Source organism: Lolium perenne, chromosome 3 (genome assembly GCF_019359855.2).
Source record: "Lolium perenne isolate Kyuss_39 chromosome 3, Kyuss_2.0, whole genome shotgun sequence".
NCBI lineage: Eukaryota > Viridiplantae > Streptophyta > Magnoliopsida > Poales > Poaceae > Lolium > Lolium perenne.
In genome coordinates, this window is record NC_067246.2 from 303,718,894 (window position 1) to 303,737,397 (window position 18,504).

General features: G+C 41.6%; 1 protein-coding gene across 2 annotated transcripts; it reads right to left on the reverse strand.

Annotated features, from left to right (window-relative positions):
• Window positions 1-6,778: 6,778 nt before the first annotated feature.
• LOC127345290 (endoribonuclease Dicer homolog 3a) lies at window positions 6,779-18,252 on the reverse strand. Of its 2 annotated transcripts, XM_051371739.2 has the most exons (26): window positions 18,071-18,248; window positions 17,495-17,600; window positions 17,190-17,373; window positions 16,983-17,096; window positions 14,904-15,038; window positions 14,740-14,809; window positions 13,428-13,492; window positions 13,167-13,298; window positions 12,928-13,080; window positions 12,616-12,790; window positions 12,402-12,507; window positions 12,133-12,325; window positions 11,879-12,039; window positions 11,537-11,755; window positions 11,169-11,407; window positions 10,765-11,036; window positions 10,173-10,669; window positions 9,990-10,087; window positions 9,594-9,805; window positions 9,290-9,499; window positions 8,710-9,183; window positions 8,334-8,615; window positions 7,875-8,198; window positions 7,615-7,768; window positions 7,374-7,485; window positions 6,779-7,264 (listed from the first exon to the last, which is right to left on the reverse strand). In XM_051371739.2, the coding sequence occupies exons 1-26, from the start codon at window positions 18,174-18,176 to the stop codon at window positions 7,078-7,080; spliced, it is 4,980 nt and encodes a 1,659-aa protein (XP_051227699.1). In that variant the 5' UTR covers window positions 18,177-18,248; the 3' UTR covers window positions 6,779-7,077. The 2 variants fall into 2 exon arrangements, with proteins under 2 accessions (XP_051227699.1, XP_051227700.1); XM_051371740.2 differs by lacking the exons at window positions 6,779-7,264; window positions 7,374-7,485; window positions 7,615-7,768; window positions 7,875-8,198 and having other exon boundaries at window positions 8,419-8,553; window positions 18,071-18,252.
• Window positions 18,253-18,504: the final 252 nt, after the last annotated feature.

Genomic DNA, 18,504 nt, shown 5'->3' on the forward strand with positions numbered 1-18,504 from the left:
ACAAGGCGAATAGATTGAAGGTGAAATTTCAGCAAAATCGGTTCTAGGTCCTATGCAAGACATATCTATGCCACTGTAAGGACAATGCATATTTTCTCTTTATTAGGCCCAAGTATCTTTTCTCTCGAAATCTTGCCGTTTGACTCTTGTTCAATAACATTTCAGAAGGAGGAGCGCAATGGTGAGGAGCTGAGTGCGCTTGACTTGTTCAAGGCCACACAAAACAGCACAAAGAATGGGTTTTCAGAAACAGCCAAGATTGCTATTGTAAGTCATTTCAAATGCTGGTCATGTACTTCTGCCTTAAAGATTGTTGGCAATGCTCAGGGATACTTGCTGTTTGTGTCAGCTTCTTTAATACACTGTTTTTGTAAACACTTGATTGAAACATGTGCCTTTCTAGTTTAACTTGGGCGCTTGGTTTGGTTTTCTTAATTACTGATCGTCATGTAATTGTGGCTTGTTTGATTCATACTATTGCATCTAATATCTGTTCATGAAGGCTGAGATGGAGAGGAGGATGAATCAGCCAAGACTCAAGGTCAACATCCCATGTCGGATGTCCAAGTTGTTGGCCAAGTGTTTGAAGGAGAAATGCCACTGCAAGCACATTCTTGGTGAATGTCGGGCTGGAGTCAAGGTCATCCGCCACCAAGTTCTATCGCCATGTCTGCCCATGTTCGTGACCTCAAGGACAAGTTGGCAAGGTCTGAAATGCAAGGTGAAGCTATGCGAGAAGAGGTTGCCGCTTTGAAGAAGAAATCGGAAGAATCGATGCCGCACAAGCTGCCCGCGACGCGCAAAGATGAGCTTCTTGAAGAAGACACAGAGCAGGAAGAGAAATTTAATCACTTCATAGCTCTTTTGGAGCTAGGGCTATTGGTAACTAGGCTTGAGCTGCCAATATGTGATGCTTAGTTCTGTGAACAAGTTTGCCATCGGTGGACTAGTTCACAGAACTATTTGTTCAACTTCTGTGTTGGCTCTCTTTTTTGTTCCACTTCTGTGTTGGTTACGAACCGTGAGAATTTTGAATCTGTGAGATGAATGTGATAATGTGAACTCGTGAGATGAAAGTGATAATGTGAACTGTGAGAATTTTGAACCTGTGATATGAAAGTAAGATGGAAGTGATAATGTGAATGTGTGAGAAGCTGAAGTATGTCTTATGTTATTGTTGAGTTTATTGTGGTATTTGATAAAATTCTAAATTCTGAGTTCAAATCTTTATGTGAATCTTGGCCATGGCCCAAATGCTGGAAGTGGTTAAATAGGCCTCGGCCCAAATACTGGTCAAGTAAATGGGCTGTGAAAGTTGTAATGGATAAATTCTTAAAAACATTTTATATAAATCTAAAAAACAAAACTGGCTGTAAAAAAGGCCAAGATCTGAAAAACAGGTTGGATCGTAAAAAGGCCAAGGCCCAAAGGGAAAAAGGCTGCGCCCAGGAAAAATTGAAAAAACTAGCTCATATGGACCTGGAAAACACAACTCACTAGGGTGAGTAATTGGGCTCGGCCCATATAGAATGCTGAATTGGACCGGGCTGAATCTGCTGCCACGTAGGATTGGCTGACGTGGACAGGGCAGATAGACTTTGACCAAAATAGTTGGTCATAGGCCCATGACCTTCTGTTTTGGTCGTAGAAGTCCATGACCAATTAGAAAAAAAGTCGTGACTTGCAATTACTGACCCTCAGTATGTGACCTACTGTTTTTGGTCAAGAAAAGGTCATGAAAGGACTACTAAGACCTTTTCTACGACCAATAGGGTGGGTCACCAGTCAGCATATTTCTTGTAGTGTTTCTGACTAGTTACTGGTTTTTATACCAAGTTATTTCAGTAGCTTATGGATCTCGCCGAAATGGCATGGTAGTCTGTCCCAAAAATTTATAGACCATGTAATGTCAACAAAACAACACGTGTTTACCAACCCATTGGGAGTGCAAGCGAAGGTGATGCAAAAAATCCTAATTTTCCCCATAAGGGTGACTTGAGGGTTTATATCGAACTCTCGGAAAAAAGTGGTTATATCCTCTATCCTCTTCAAACAACCTACAAATGAAAAATAAATAGTATTGTGTCCCCAACTCCACCGAGGTGTTTGTGAGGCACACACGACGTGTAAGTAATGCAAAACAAAGTAAAAAAATAAAGTGCAAAGTGTTTTGTATTTTAGGATTTAATAATAACTGAAAGTAAAAGAGAATCCAAAGTAATTTAAAAGGTGTTTCTTATGGATTTAAATGGACTAGAGTTCATGGTCTAACTTGATCTCTCTCTCATAAACATGATGGAGTGAATATAGTTGTTAATAACAAGAAATCTGGGATAGAAAAATAAATTGAGTGATTGATAAGAATTTACATGGGCATACGTTCTAGCATAAAAATTCTGCAAGACATCTTATTACTACTCCCTTGGAAGGAAAAATCCTTCAACCAAGTATAAGATAAACAGAGTATTGCCTTAAGAACTTTGACATGATGTTGACTAACACGATACCATCGTGAACAAACAAGTCCACTGAAAGGATCGTATGCCGCACCTAGAGGGGGGATGAATAGGTGCTAACCAATTTTTAGTTCTTTTTGAATTTAGGCTTGACACAAAGGTAAATTCTCTAGATATGCAACTATGTGAATTTACCTATATGACAAGGTTAACAACTAAGCAAGATATAGCTACGCAATATGAAAGAGATAATCGGATAGAGGTAACCGAGAGTGGAGCACACGGAGACACGGAGTTGATTCCCGTAGTTTCCTTCCTTTGCAAGAAGGTACGTCTATGTTTGGAGGAGTGTGGTCGCTACGAAAGTCAGACCAACGCCACGAAGGCTTCACTCAGGTCTCCTGTGAGCACCGCCACAAAGGCCTAGCCCACTTCCACTAAGGGATTTCCTCGAGGCGGAAACCGGGCCTTTACAAGGTTCTTGGGGCACACATCCACAACCAAATTGGAGGCTCCCAAATATGTAACAACACAACAATCAACAAGAACACATCGACAACAAACAACTAGGGATTCCAAATAGGAACTCTAGAAAGGGGGGCCTCAATCATATGAGGGAGAAATGCGAATCGCTTCGGTGAGGATGTAGATCGGGGTCTTCTCCTTCGGATCTCCAAAGATCAAGAGCTTTAGATGGTTGGAGGAGGAGATCTTGTGATTATTGTGTTTCTTGAACTGGCTCTAATGGTGGATGAACTTGAGCAATGATTGAGCTACATGTCCCAATGGAGAAGAAAGTTATTTATAAGAGAAGATGCTTCAGTTCTGACCGTTGTGCACGTTTTTGTGTAACACCGGAAGTTCCGGCCGCAGGGGCCGGAAGTTCTGGCTGGATCCCTTCGCATATGTGAAGCAGCTGAAAAGAGAGCAGGCGGAACAAGGGCGGAACTTCCGATGACCGGAAGTTCCGGCCTATTCCGAAAAATTGAGAGAACCTTAGAGAAACCATCTCACTCTAAAACAGCCGATGTCGGAACTTGGCCGGAAGTAGGGCGGAAGTTCCGCTGGCCGGAACTTCCGGCCTACTTCCGCCGAGCTTCAACGTGGGAGGCGCAGAGATGTTGCTGTCAAGAGCATCTGGGCGGAAATTCCGCCTGGAGCAAAAAGGCAGCAAAGGCTCCAGAATTGAGAGGTCATTCCACCAGCCATGTATGTATAATGAAACCATGTACGTGTCTACATCAACACACATAAAAAATACCCGTTGTTGACATCAAACACACAAAACCCAAAAGGGCAGGAAATGCTCTTTCATCCACCGCCTATATTGTCACTAGATGAACAATATTATAAGCAATCCACCAAAGACCACCTGGACACACCACAATGAAGCCCAAGCCGCGAAGAGCAAGCCCAACATAGTTCTTCGAGAATCTCCACGTCCAAGTCAGAGCTGCCGCATTTGGCCAAGTTAGTTGGTGGTTGTGCCCAATGTGTTCGTGTTTCATGACGACATTGGTGCACTTGTATCTTTTTTGGTCGGTTACTCGCTAATTAATCATATGTCTTCTTCTTTATCAATGAAAATGGCAAGTCTTGCTTGTTTCAAAATAAAATTAGAAGCAATCACTAATCATTGGAAAGGTAAAAACCTTAGTAGCACATATATTATTATCACTTCCACATGCATACTACCAAGTTACTCCAACTAACACGCATATCCCCTGCACGAATTCTATCAATACGTACATCAACAGTAAAATAGCAATTGCATCTCATAACTCATCTCATAACAAAAGATCCACCATCAAAGGGATATAAATATGGCCACAATAACATAGACATATCATATGACTCTAATTAGTGAAGTACATAGGGACATATTGATATAAGATACTTCCACAAATTCATAGTCTAGGGGTGGACTACTCCCTCTTTATCATGGCCGTGATAGTGATGATATTCATGAAGGCGGAGGAGCAACCAGGGGTGACTCCGGCGGCTTTTCCTCTCCCCATCTTCGCAGGAACTTCTATATTTCGTGTATTTCTATGTTTGTGGCATCCCCTTTGCGACTTCGCGATATCATGACTATACATAGTTGATTTTAGGTCAAGACAGATGCGAGGGCATTGTAACCAAGGAAAAGGGGTGCACGAGGCATCATGTGGGTCCCATGGCGCAACCAGAGGTGGGACAACACCATGGGCCTCTTCTCCTGGCCCACAATTCCTCTGGTATATAGTTTTCTCATTCTCTTCTATTTCCCTAAAAAATGACATGCAAAAAAGTTTGGGTCCATTTGCCATTCGCAGTGTCCCTGAAACTAAAAAAAATACACAAAATAGGGGTTTTCTATTTGCAACATTAAAAACAAATGAAACAGGACTTTGTTGTGAATCCCAATAAATCAATGTAAAACATGCAGGGAACCGAAAATATCATGTAATATCGTAGAATAAATAGCAAAGTTCATAAATACATTTTACATGTATCAACGTCAAGTATATAATTTCTAGATTTTGTTTACCATACTAGGCTATGAAGAGACTGTGTGACGGCTAGATTTGAGTGGACCATTTAATAGCCAACATTTTTTATCCAAAGGGTTAGGTTGACCAACTCCAAAACATAACATCTCTCTCACTCCCTTTCCACCATTATCGAGAAACACAAAACTTGGAGATCCCAACCCCCTCATCCCAAAACCAAACCCTAGGCGTGTTAGGTCGCGTGAAAGCTTCCGAGTTGTGGATTTGTGCTATATATGGGAAAGTCTATAAGGATTTGGAGGTCACCTTAAGGCCTACCACTAGTGATTGAGCTCCTACTTCATGGAGGAGGCTAAAGGAGAAGTGAGATGTACCGTTCGGGGTTATTTCTGGTAACATGCACCTCTCCAACAGTGATGTAGCTCCCCCCCCCCTCCCCGAATGGAATGAACAGTAGGATACATCTTCGATCTTCGTCTTGGTGTGCCTTAGTTAGTCCTATGTGATCTCTACTTCATTTATGTTTTACCTTTATGATAGCCTTCGTTCTTGAAGTATCTTCATCATCATATAGCTAGGTTGTTCATCTAGTTGCATTAGGTTCACTTTTACTATATCTGCAAAATCCTAAAACTATTGAAAAGAAAAGTAAAATTTGTAAAAATCTATTCACCTCCTCTAGGTTATCCACCATGATCGTTAAATTGATATCAGATTCAATGACTCTTTCCATGGGCTTTACCACCTTAAGAGTGAGATGGTTGACACCGCCGAGGAGGATGCCTCGCTGAAGTACTTCGAAGCGGATGTCCAATAAATGTCGGCTAATCACCAAGAGACATTGTTGGAATCTATGTAAATACAAATAGATAAATTCAATGCCGGTACTCTTCAAAATAAAATTGTCTCGCACCTGACCTCCATGTTGGGAAGCTACTAAGAAACACAAAAAATGCCAAAAAACTTTTAGAATTCTTTTCTCTCACCATTCATTCCATCGTAGCATTCTTCATGTCGCAAAACCATTAAACGTGTGCCCTTAAAGGTTCGAACATATGTGGACATGTCCGTAACACTTCTAGTCACTAATCGTCAGCATGATCTAGACACCCATAACGACTCCCAACATATTATCGGATATCTTATCGAGTAAACCTTTTAGTATCACATAAATTCCTTTTGCTTCGCGATACCGTGATCAAGTCCTTCATCACTATAACTAGTTATCCTCGTTACCGATGTGTACTCCTTTCTCATTTCCTCGTTGGCGGTGTTAGACATTGTAATACCGAGTTGGCACAGAGTGTAGCTCTCCATCACAGAGGAGCAATTCTCAATCTTACAAACTTTCGGATGTACCTGAAAGATACCTCTATAATTATCCAGTCACGGTGTAACTTTTAATGAATCCTAAGTTTCATCTGGTATTCAGGTCTACAACATTCTCATGGCCTAAGGACAGAAGTAAACATTAACACATACCAAAGAAGACGAAGGGTGGGGGATTGGTCAAGGGGATATTTTCTCGCCACATAGGTGGACGTGTGCTACAAGAGCGACCGAGATGATTAATTGGTCGCCCGATTGGGTTACTACTCTACTCTATAACTCTACTCTCTCTTTCTCCATTTTTTTTATTCTTTAACTTTTTGTCGCAAGGTGCTACATGAGTGGAAGCAAAATGTTGCATATATCTTCCTTTTGTTTCATAGCATGGGTCTGATGCTTCTGTTGCATACATAAGTTCTTACAAGTGTTAATCTTGTTTTTTATGTTGTATTGGGTTATTTGTTGCTGATGTCTAATTTTTTTTCTTGCACGAAAGGACCATTCCAAGAATGTCAAAGACTAATTGCTGAATTGCAACACTTTGGGTTCATCCAATTCCCGACACCATGATATGGAGGCGAGTATACATTATAGACAACGACTGACAGCAGAACCAGGTGAAACAGGTCAGCTCAGCTGTGTCCTGCCCTCTCACAAGCATCCTCGCGTCCATTCATACAGAAGATGACAAACATAGTCAGAAAACATGCCCGGTCAATGGGAAGTATAAATATTTACTAGCACCACACAGCCCTCTCGAACCACACGGATCTGTGTTGGTTGGTTACTGGCTGCTTCAATCATACCTCCTGGACTTGCAATCTACCTCGCCGCTGAAGCTCGTGGAGCATGAGCAGTGCAGCAGAATCCATTGCGCTTTTCTTGTCCGCGAAACCGTCTCCTGTGAGGCTGATCTTATCATCACTAGGAATTTGCAATGCTATGGTTGTAGCGAATGAGAACCCGTGAGGCATAGATTTTGCACAGCTAGAAAAACAGGGAATGATGGGCTGGTCAGTTTACAGTTCGACACAAGTTACCCGAACGGATAATCATCGGCTATGGCAGCCAAAGAGCAGTTTGAGGCAAAATGTACCTTGGTTTTACTTTCACCGAATCAAAAGAAGGCACTGGCCATTGCAATTTTTTGCATACCTCATACAGTGCTGCACGAGGTCCTCCTTTACTCGTTTTCACCAGCACGTGCACTGCATTGGAGAGATATTAGACACAGGTCTCTGGAGTTGATGGATATCCATTGATGAAGTACAAACATGGATGAAGACTCGTACTTGGGATAACAACGAAAACAAAGCTGCTGAGAACTGAAAACACACCTGGTTTACCAAGGATAGCAGCTAACTTTGAACCAGTTGATTTCTTTCCGCTGGTTGGTGTTGGAAGCCGGATATCCAGTGCATCAAACAAGTTGTTACTGCCATTTGCGTGTTGAGTCCTGCTTGCATTCTTGGGGATTAGAAGTCCTTCTTTCTGCAGAAGAAAATTGAACATCTGAGGGGTTGAACAGCTGGACCTTAAACAACCACCATAGCAAACCAATGTGAAAATACTGAAAGCACAGAAAAGAAAAGGATACCTGAAGGTCCATGAGTAACATGGAAGCTGCATGTGCTTTAGAATCCTTTTTGTTCGTGCCGCAACCATGCCTGACAAGGAGCTTCTCCTTGAGTTGCACACCCAGAGTAGCCTCTATTTTCTCTCCAACTGTACACTTAATTTCTACAAAATACCCATTTTTGCTGCACCACTCGAGAAGCTCTCTGAAAGGAGGCAACTCCAGGTTCTCAGGTGTGACAATAGGTGAAAGAAGAGGCTTGAATACACCCCAAACTACATCCAAATCAAGTTTCGTATCTATAAGAACTGCACCCGCAATACTTTCTACAATATCACCTAGAACCTGCATGGAAAAATACAGTAAACTATGATATATTCATATAGATAGGTGGTCAAATGTACTGGTGTGTGACAATTCATCTATCTAGGTCATCATGAGTAAATCACATGCATCTAAGGCAAAGGAAGAGAAGCATACTTTAGGCCCTCTTAATGCAGCATCTGATAATAGTTTGTCTTTGTCCAAGGAAGAATTTTCCAAACTATGTGCATATTCAGTAATCTGGTCTGGTAAAATCCCAGAAGAATGCTGGAGAAATTGATGGAACTTATGCTTGACCGCGACTTGTGCAAAATTTTCATTGTTTACTGAAGCACAGCGTAAATCTGTCAACTCCCCCTCATCGGTGTCTTTATGACTATTGAAAAGATGTCGTGTTAATAGAATATCCAAGACAGCATCGCCAAGGAATTCCAGACGCTGTAACAAAGAACATATGGTGTTTTTGGTAGAGAAATTGCATAATAAAGATTAAAAGACACCAGTATGAATAACAAGTAACATCAACCAATACCTGGTAGGAGTAACTTTCTGCTGATTCCTGATGTGATGGGTGGGTAAGAGCTTCTAGCAGAAGACCTTTCACCGAAAATGCATAGCCTAGTTTTGCTTCAAGCATTTTAATTACATCAACTTTCGGAAGATAAGTCCTCATAGATGCATTCAAGATGGTCTGAATAATCAATTCTTCTTCAATGTCAGCATCAACACCCAACCATTTGAGAACAGACAGAGCTGCCCTTAATCCACCTCCTACATAATATGCGCCAATTATGGCTTCAACACAGTCCGAAATTGTTTTGGAACACATCCATCTGTGTCCCTTATCACACATCTGGCCTATTTTCACAATAGGTTTGTCATCAACGGCATCGATATCATGAGTTACAACCTCATCTAGCGAGCAATTACAAGGAACAGGGTGAATCGAGAGCTGTCCTGGTGCAAGCCATCGGCGAGGATCAAATGCAGCATCACGTATGTAACCCTATGAATCAAATGCAACCAGTTATGTGATTAGTCTGTGATAATATTAAAGATCAACATAACATATGCAGCATTTGTATAGATTGCTCAGGATGAGATAGAATTACCTGAATTTTGTGTTCAATTCCAAGCCCATAAAGTGCGGCATTAGATATGATATCAGTCCTACTGGATGTTAATTCCCCCTCATCCTTATCAGGAAATTTCAGGAAAAGGTGACAACTCGCGGCATACTTCAGCACAGAATCTCCCAATAATTCTAGACGCTCCATGGAGAAGTCTTCAGAGCATCGAAGTGATGTAATAGCTTCTAGAATCTAAAGAGAAAATGCAAATTTATTGTGTCCATTTCAAATAAATAACAAATCTATGCATAGAAGTGATCAAAAAATACTGATGTTGATTTCTAACCAGAAAGCTTGATATATTTGAATCCTCATATGAAATTTCACTTTTTAGTTGACTGGCTAGCATTAATGTCTCTATACGATGCATCAAAGAGGGGAACAAATAAAATGATCTTAAAATGTCCTCAGATAAATTAAGGGGAATCAGCAACTCTGGGGGCATGTGAACACGGTTGTTCGCCTTATTAATGACATCATTTTTCTTCTCACGGTTACCTAGAAAAAGCAACAAACAAACATGAATAATTGGAACAGGTTACTAGAAAATCAACAAACAAGTGTGAATGAAAAGGATAGACTATATAAGGAATGCTCCTAGAAAGATGCTTTATGCGACAATTCTTCAAAGAACTGCGAAGTGACCAAAATTGAAAATGGCTACTAAGGCAAAGACAAGGACCTTCATCTCTGAACTTTGAGGAAAGAAGGTTGTGAGGTTTATGGGTGGGTTTTAGCACTAGTAATGGCTGTGAGGGATGACGGAGAACTATGTTGTACCTGCACATGAAAAATATTAATACAAATTGAGTTGAACATATCTATGATTGAGCAAGCACATAATTATACACACGAACAAACATACTTATTTTCGAAGTATTCTGTAAAGGTATTGAACTTTGCTTCTTTCTTATCTGATACACCATCAAATGTGCTATTGGCAGATAAATCAGCAACATGAAGAGCAGTATAGATCTTCCCTGTGTGAACTGCCAGCACTGCCACATTTCTAAGGACATGAGCCTCACATGACGTGTTAGCTAAATGAATTAGATCTGTATCATTTTGGTCGCAATCGAGAATTCCTGGTATGTTCATGGTGGCTTCAGCATAAATCTTTTTCAAAAGTTTGACAGCTGTAGCAGCTTCATTGATCACTCTCCAGTTAATGCAAGAAATGCCATGAGACTCCAGAGTAAGATTCATAGGTAAAATCAGATACATATTTGCATTTTTCCAAATAAATGCATCACTTTTATTGAGAATAAACTCCCTCGGATCGTCGGACAATTTTGATCCAGTAAACAACTTTCCGAATAAACCATTGAACATAAGTGCTTGAAATAGCTTTGCTTTCTCCATCTATGCGAGAAAAAATAGAAGGAATCTTACAAATTAGAATAAAGCAAAGAAGGAGCAACAAATGTAGCAAGAACATAAGACAAACTTGAGCAGACCTGTTCAACATCCAACTCAAGAAGGCCGTAAGGAGAGACTGAAGCTTTTACCATCTTGTCATGTAGATACAGATCAATATCCAAATTTGCAGCTTCATTTTCTATAGTTGTGTCGATTAACAAAACAAAATCAGAGTATCTCTGACCAACTTGATCACAAGAAAATTTCAACTTATAGCTTTGAAGCTTAACAGCAGTTCTCTCAGATGCCCAGGTACCAGACAAGGCATGGACTCCAGTTGTGCCATGTAGCTCCTTTCGTTTTGTTGTACCTTCGAGAAAGCAATAAAACATTGTCATCAGAAATATCGGTTACTCTTTTACCAGGATGACCTTAGGAATCAATATTGCGAAACCAGATCTATTAATACAGGACATGTTTTTAGAGCATAGCATTCACGTACCTACACCATCACTTCCTGGAGGTGGCTTTTCAAAAGATGGACAAAGGGAGTCATCAAGTATTCCCCGTCGATGCAGCTGCTTACATGCATCAAGACAAACTAGTTGTTTTGCCTTCTGCTTGCTTCTTGCTTTTGGACCCACCAAAGGTGGCAACACATCGCTAAATGGTAGTGTTAATTTACACACAAAACCATCACCGTGATCCATGGACTCAAATGAAGGGTTTGTGGTGTTGTACCTGTGACATGAGTGTACATGTAAGAACATGAAATCTGAGTCGTCCACACAAGCATAAAAACAAATGGTACAGCAGCAGGTATAAATATGCGTAGAAGAGAAGAAAAAAACTGAAATGTGATCACCATACTTGTCCTTTGAAAGCTTGTTACAACAGTGGACGATAACACCAATACTAGACTCGGCAGTTACTTTTGCGCCTGTTGTGCCTACAATGTATTCATTTGTTTCTTGAACGGCGAAGAAACCAGGGAGTAGATCCTCGGAATCTCTGTTCAAAGCAGTCTCAACCATCGAGTTCTTGCTTCTCAAAATGGCCGATACCAAATTATTTTGTTTCGCATTTTCCCTGCAAAAAGTATCAAAATTACAGCAGCTTGTTTTGTCCTTTTACTGTTTCACTGTTTCTTTTCGCAACCGTTTTATCACCACAAGCACAAAGTTCAGAATGAATGGCCAAGTAAAGCTTTACCGTTCAATCATTAGTATGTACTGAGAGTCCTTCTGGCGTGCTCGCCCACTTGACTGAATATAGCTACGGGTTGTCGTCGGTAAATCAAATTTTATTACACATGAACAGTCTGGGATATCAATACCCTCTTCTGCAACATCTGTACTAAATAGTAAGTTCACCTACATTTCATTTCAGAATGAGCAGACAAAAAAAAACGTGTGTTAGATCATGAGATCTATGTGTTTCTCCACATATAGACAGATTTTAACAACCTTTCCAGAACGAAATGAATCCAGTGTGTCCTTTTGCACTTTAGGGGTCAGAGCATCCACTGAAGAACTCCCTCCAGTAAGAAAAGAAACTGTAAAATGTGAGAGCTGTGAAAATTTCTTCATTGCCCGTTCAATGACTCTAGCAGTGATTTTTCGGTCCACAAAAATGAGGCATCGGAAATGGTCTAAGTTACTGATACAAACAGAAGAATGCCTTGTCAGTGTAAAGTTGCAGAATAATGTCATGTCAGGTAATAATAGCATTTTACCTGAAAGAGTAGAAGATTTGGATGAGTTCATAAAGCTTTGGTGATACATAGCCCATTTTTGTTGCTTCCACACATCCACTCTCAGAATTTAGAAGCACATTGCTACCTGAAATGACAGGAATTCATCAAACAGATGATATATCATACTTCCTATAGGGTTCTACAATGCTGCATATGTATAGATGCTTCAGCTAATAGTTTTTCATCATAAAACCTTTCTGGAGGTGTTTGTCAAGTATACGTGACACGGCATCAAAGAACTTCAAATGTAGTGCTGAAATTTCCGCACACAGGAACGAGCTATTGGTATCACTTTGAATATTTGTGGCATCAGAAACTTTCTTCAGCCAACCTTTTCTCTGACTCCTTTCAATGCAGATTTTGGTGGCCTGCAAGGAAGAAAAATTAGTTAACTATACCTGAAGCTGTCAAATGCTGATAAAAATATTAAAGATAAAACGTGCATTTAATATTTCAAGCCCAGTCTCATGCATGAGAAATCAGAACACGTGAATGAACAAGATACCTCACTAGCACAAAGAAGACCAACAGAATCAAGGCAATACAAGATCTTTTCTATAGAATCCGATAGATGCTTCCGTGATTGTTTTGCTATTTCATCGGCTTCTTTTTTCTGGTAGTTTGGCTTATTCTGCAATTTTCTAATTAATGCATCATACTGCAAAAATAAGACACAATTTTGAGCCACAGAACTGTGGTAACATACTTTGAACAGTATGGCAGGAAAACAAACTGATGTGAAACCTCGGAACGTAAAAGTGCCAACTCTTCATTCAAATAGTTGAAACAAACTGTTTTGGGGGCATAGTATCTGTTCACATATTCTGCAGTAGGGGCACAAAGCTCTATCTCTTCTCTATCAGCAACTGTGTAGATCTGTTCGAAGCAAAACATTAGCATGGATATGTTTGCAGTTAAATAGACAGAACTAAAAAGTTACGATACATAACTAAAATATCCTGCATAATTTCACTGAGCTTGTGTGTACAGGAATGTAGGGTCTACCTTAGCATTTAGAAGCTTTTCCAGTTCAGAGAACTGAACTTCACAATCCAAAACAGAAGAGACAGCTGAAAAGTTGACAGGTAAAAATTAAAACCATTAGAGAAGATTTATGGGGTGTAGAGAGCAAATCAAATCTATCGTACAAACTACAAATCAAGTGAAATGTTAATGAAGTCCGTGGAAAAGATACAACTGAAGATTTTCCATTCAGGAGTTACTTCGATTCATGTTGCTTTCACCTGGCCATCACAGGTCCAGCTTTAGTAATTTAGTTCGTGAACATTTTTGGAAGAAAACGCTAGGATAAACCCCAATATTATAAATAGATATTTGCGGCAACACAGGTTTCTCCAACTTCATTTTCCATTCACTTGGCCATCACACATCGAGTTTATAGTAGTTTATTTCATGACCTTTTTATGGATGACAACTGTAGGGAAAACCTCAATAGTATAAACAAGAATATTTGGTAGAACCATGGAGCTGCTGCTCCAGTCAAAAATACTGTTAATCCTCCCCCCCCCCCCCCACTCGAGATAGGATTAGGAGGCCGTGCTCGGAAGTGTCACAATGCTTATTTTGAAATGGATGGCATCCAGGAGTGGAGCAGTGGCTCCATGGAGCTAAAAACTGTTGCTCCAGTATAAATAGCAACCCAAGTTCGTGCCATGAGGGCCTGAATCCAAATAGCAGAACAGTAAATCCACTCCCCTAACCTTAGTGAGGCAGGCTCACTTCCTTACAGTTGACCACCTAAATTCTATTGTTAATAGGGTTGTGCCAGTAACTTCTTCAATTTAAATTTTGCCAAACGTCTTAATGAATTGGTGGGTACTGAGAGCTTACGAGCCACCAAATTCAACAGCTTTCATCATAGTCTCCAATCAGGTTCACACATGCCTGATTGGGCAAGGGCAGGAGCGCAAGGTCTTCGCATGATCTTACCTCAGACCTGGGATGTCCACTAGTTCACACTGAATTTTTTTTTCCACCTGTGTTGTATCGCCTCTTAGGGAGCATGTAACCATAAACCTTCTATCTTTTCAATGAAATGAAACGCAAAGGCTTTTTGCGTTTTCTCGAAAAAAAAAGGTTCACACATGCCATCATATTTACCATCTAGCAATCATTTATTTAATTTAAACTATGTATATGACATGAGGTTCGTCAGCTTATTTAGTACTACCTCCGTTCCACAATATAAGTCGTTTTAAGCTGAAACCGGAACGAAGTGATATCTGACATGTAAATAGAAAAACAATACAATGTAGCAAACCATATAAGAATAATCCATATTTTTGTGAATGCTTGCCTTTTTTTATAACAGGTGATGCTGTCATACCGAACACCTTTGGCTTGTGTTCAGATTGGTGATAAAACTCCTGCTCAAAACATAGGGATGGGAAACAAAAAAAAAGTCAGAAGGATAATAAAAAGGGGTACAACATAGGAAGGTGACATGGTGTTTCACAATACCTTCATTATTCTAGAATACGGATGATTGCCAGTTGCACGATGGCATTCATCAAATATCATAAGACTAACCAAGTCCAAGGTCAAGAACGCTTTACATAAAGCGTCTAGCAACACCATTGGTGTCATCACCATGACCTACAATTTTTTTGTGGCACTCCAAAAGTAAGTGGTGAAAGCATTTACATATAAAGTAAGTGCTTGATTCAAATTTAAGGACAGTATATGAGAAGGGGACTATGAACCAGTACAATATATCAATAGAGTGGTAAAGTCAGATGTACTGTTAGCCCAGATGAACTGACAGAAGTTATCATGGATCAAGCATTAAGCAGTGATATATTAAAATAATGTGAGGGGAGGGGAGCAAAAGGATAAGAACTAACACATTCGTAAATTATTTAATTCTGCATCAAAATACACAAACCATGACATAAGAAAGAATGAATATGCTTGTCGGTCTACTATGCCATTCATACAATGGTACATGTTGAGACCTTTTTGGGCAAGAATTGTTCACAACTGATACATCTTTGCCTACCTCCTGCTAGGTCTATTCCTGATATTGTCCGTGTCACTGATCTAGGCACCCACAAGGATGAGGAAGTTCCTGTTGCTTCTGCCCTGGTAAAACTAAGAGATACATATGCTCCTAAATATCCAAGGCTATGTTCATTTATGATGAATTGAAGCAATGCGGGTGTTTTGGCTGGAGTCCATTGCCGAGTTCAGAGAAATCCTGTAGAATATCTCTATTTTCATTGTTATACTTGCTGATTCGGTCTTGTCCTATAAAGGTTACGCTCACTTCGAATTTAGGTCCCTATTGTTACTTAGTGATCCATTGTTCCTGGACTAAGTTACTTACAAAGGTGGAACTTGCTGTGAAAGACAAGGCCAGAACAATGGATCTTCCCTCACCTCGAGGGTTATCCACAATAGGTATAGGGGTGGATGCCGAGCTAGCCCGACTCATTAACTTAACGAACGATCACTACAGTTCCATCAACATTCAACACGGCCATCATCAACATGGTGTAAAAGCTGGAGCTAACTGACAATGGCACTTCATCCGCGGCCCTATTCGCTGAGAAGGTGCAACGACAAGCTCAATTTCACCCACCAAACTATGGTACAATTTTCGGTTAGCAAATTTCTTTGCAACATTTTGTAGGATGGTTTTGTGTCACTTGCTTCTCGGAAAGCTGTGGGACAAGGAGTATGGTGCTATGTATGACTACCTCGCTAACACATGCCCATCAGGGGGGCGGGGGAGTCCGTGTGGCGTGCACATGGAAAAGAAGCCATTCAAACCTTGGAGGATAGAGTGCCGGCACAAAATGTTAGGAAAAAGAATTATGAAGTGGAGCTACTGAATTTGTTGTCACCCTGTTCAATCTAAAGTGGACATCATTGCTGAGAAGATTTGACTCAACACCGAGGATGGTTTCCCTTGAAGAAGGGGAGTGGGGGCGATAAAGTATATGGACCCCTGATATGTCTTTTGCTGCTATTGTCAACATCATTGATCTAGGCACCCACAAGGAAGAGGAAGTTTCTATTGAAGTTGCCCTAGTCAAATTAAAAGATACTATATGTGTTCCTAAGTACTATTTGAGGTTATGCTTATGATGAAGTAGACACTGCATATGTTTCAGGTGCAGAAAATTGATTAGTCATCGGGTCCTTATCTGGTAGGGGTTCATTATCCTTTGATCTGATCTTTTTTCTTTTAACCGTGTACCTACGAGTGTGTGGTGTTAAACTATTTATCAAGTTGACAGAGTGCTAGCTCAGTGGCTGGAGTTCAAGGTGCTGAACCCGCCCACCCGCGTTCGAATCCTCACGCTGTGCAGACTCCGCTGGGGTTATATCTGCATTAATTTGCGGAGAGGCCTCATCCTTTCTAACAACTGACAAGGAGGGACTCTTCCCCCTTTAGTCAAGGTTTAACGTTCTGTGACACATTGGGTCACAGCAGTATATATCTTCCCTCAGCTTGTGGATTAACTTGGATAAAAAGCTCCTTCAGAATAAATGAGGAACTAAGTAACTAATTAATGATCCTAGATCAACACTTGCCTGATATTTCGACACTTCTTCTTTCCATCTAGGAGCCGTCCATTCGTCGACCCCCTTGGCGCCATAGTAGAGCTCCACCTCAAAATCCGTGTGGGCTCTAATCACCTCGCATTGCTGCGACGAGAATGTTAGAACAAACTTGCCAAGTAAGTATACCTAAGTGAACGCGCAACGACCAGCCTACAATGCTGTGGTTAGTAGTACAACCTGCGTGACGAGCTGAACCGTCGGTGCGAGGAAAACGATGACCTTCCTGTCGTTCCTCGATTTGTCGACCTTGCTCCGAAAATCCTTCATGAGCATCACAGCGATCATCGTCTTCCCAGCTCCCGTGTCGAGCATCGCGATCGTGTTCCGCGCCTTGGCGACCTCGTAGACATCGAGCTGGTATCTGAAGATGTAGCATCATGAAGGGCCGTCGGGGAAACAAAAACACTCTGTTTTTCAGAACCTCACATCATACAAAGATAATATATGGGGAGAAAGCAAAAGGAAAACAGATTGTGGCGAACCTCCTCGGAATGAATTCTTGACACTCTGTCTTCTGCCGCTTCTGCCTGTCTGCATCGTCTTCCTGAGCAGACGACTCCGACGACCTCTTCAGAGGGTTCATGTTAACTGCAAATCAAATCGAACAGAGGTTTAGCAAGAGATGTGAATCCAATCCACCATCAGAAACCCATGTCGGCAGTTGGAACAGAATCAATAACTCTGACAACTGAAATGCTAATTTGGCTCGTGGCTTAAACCCCAAAAACCCTACCCCAAAACACAGCATAATAACCCCCGAAAACAAGGGCGCCCGAATGTTGTACTAGAGGTTTCTGGGAATCCCCGCATGCCCCGATTAAGCGCCTCTGCTCCCGAAAACAGAATCGCGGATTCGCCCGCGTTAAACGCGGACGAGGCGGCAATCGAGGGGATCGGGCGCGCATTGCCAAACCACGGCCGCCCTGATTCACGCCCTAATCGCACTAATCAGGAAAAACACCGAGCATCCGCGAATCCCCAAAACGAGAACAAACACACACAAAAAACCCCAATCGGGAAAGGAAACGACGCGCAAGCTGTGTCTCTGGGTTGGTTACCGTCGGGGACGGGGGCGGCCTCCACCTCCGCCGCCGTCGGAGGCCCGGCGGCGGCGTCCATCGCGTCGTCGCCTCCCCTTCCGGCCGCCGCTCCCAGGTCCGCCATACGAGGGAAGGGAATCAACCGCCCCACTCGTACGAGACAAGCTTCAAGCGAGGACGCCGAGGCAGTGCTCGCACTGTACTATACTTGAGGACGGCGCGGTGGGGTTCGAGATGGGTCGCTGACACGCGGAGGCCCACCGCGAATACGCCGTCGGAATACGTCAGGGCACGGCGGGCAGAGATTAACTCGGGTCCCTTTCTGTATCCGGAAGCGGGCGCTGACGTGGGCTCGGGATCCACTGCTTTTTCTTACCCAACAGAGCCCTATTTCTCCCCGCAGAGGTAAACCTGGCCCGCGCGTCATCGGCAGTGGCTGTTTGTAGTAGTAC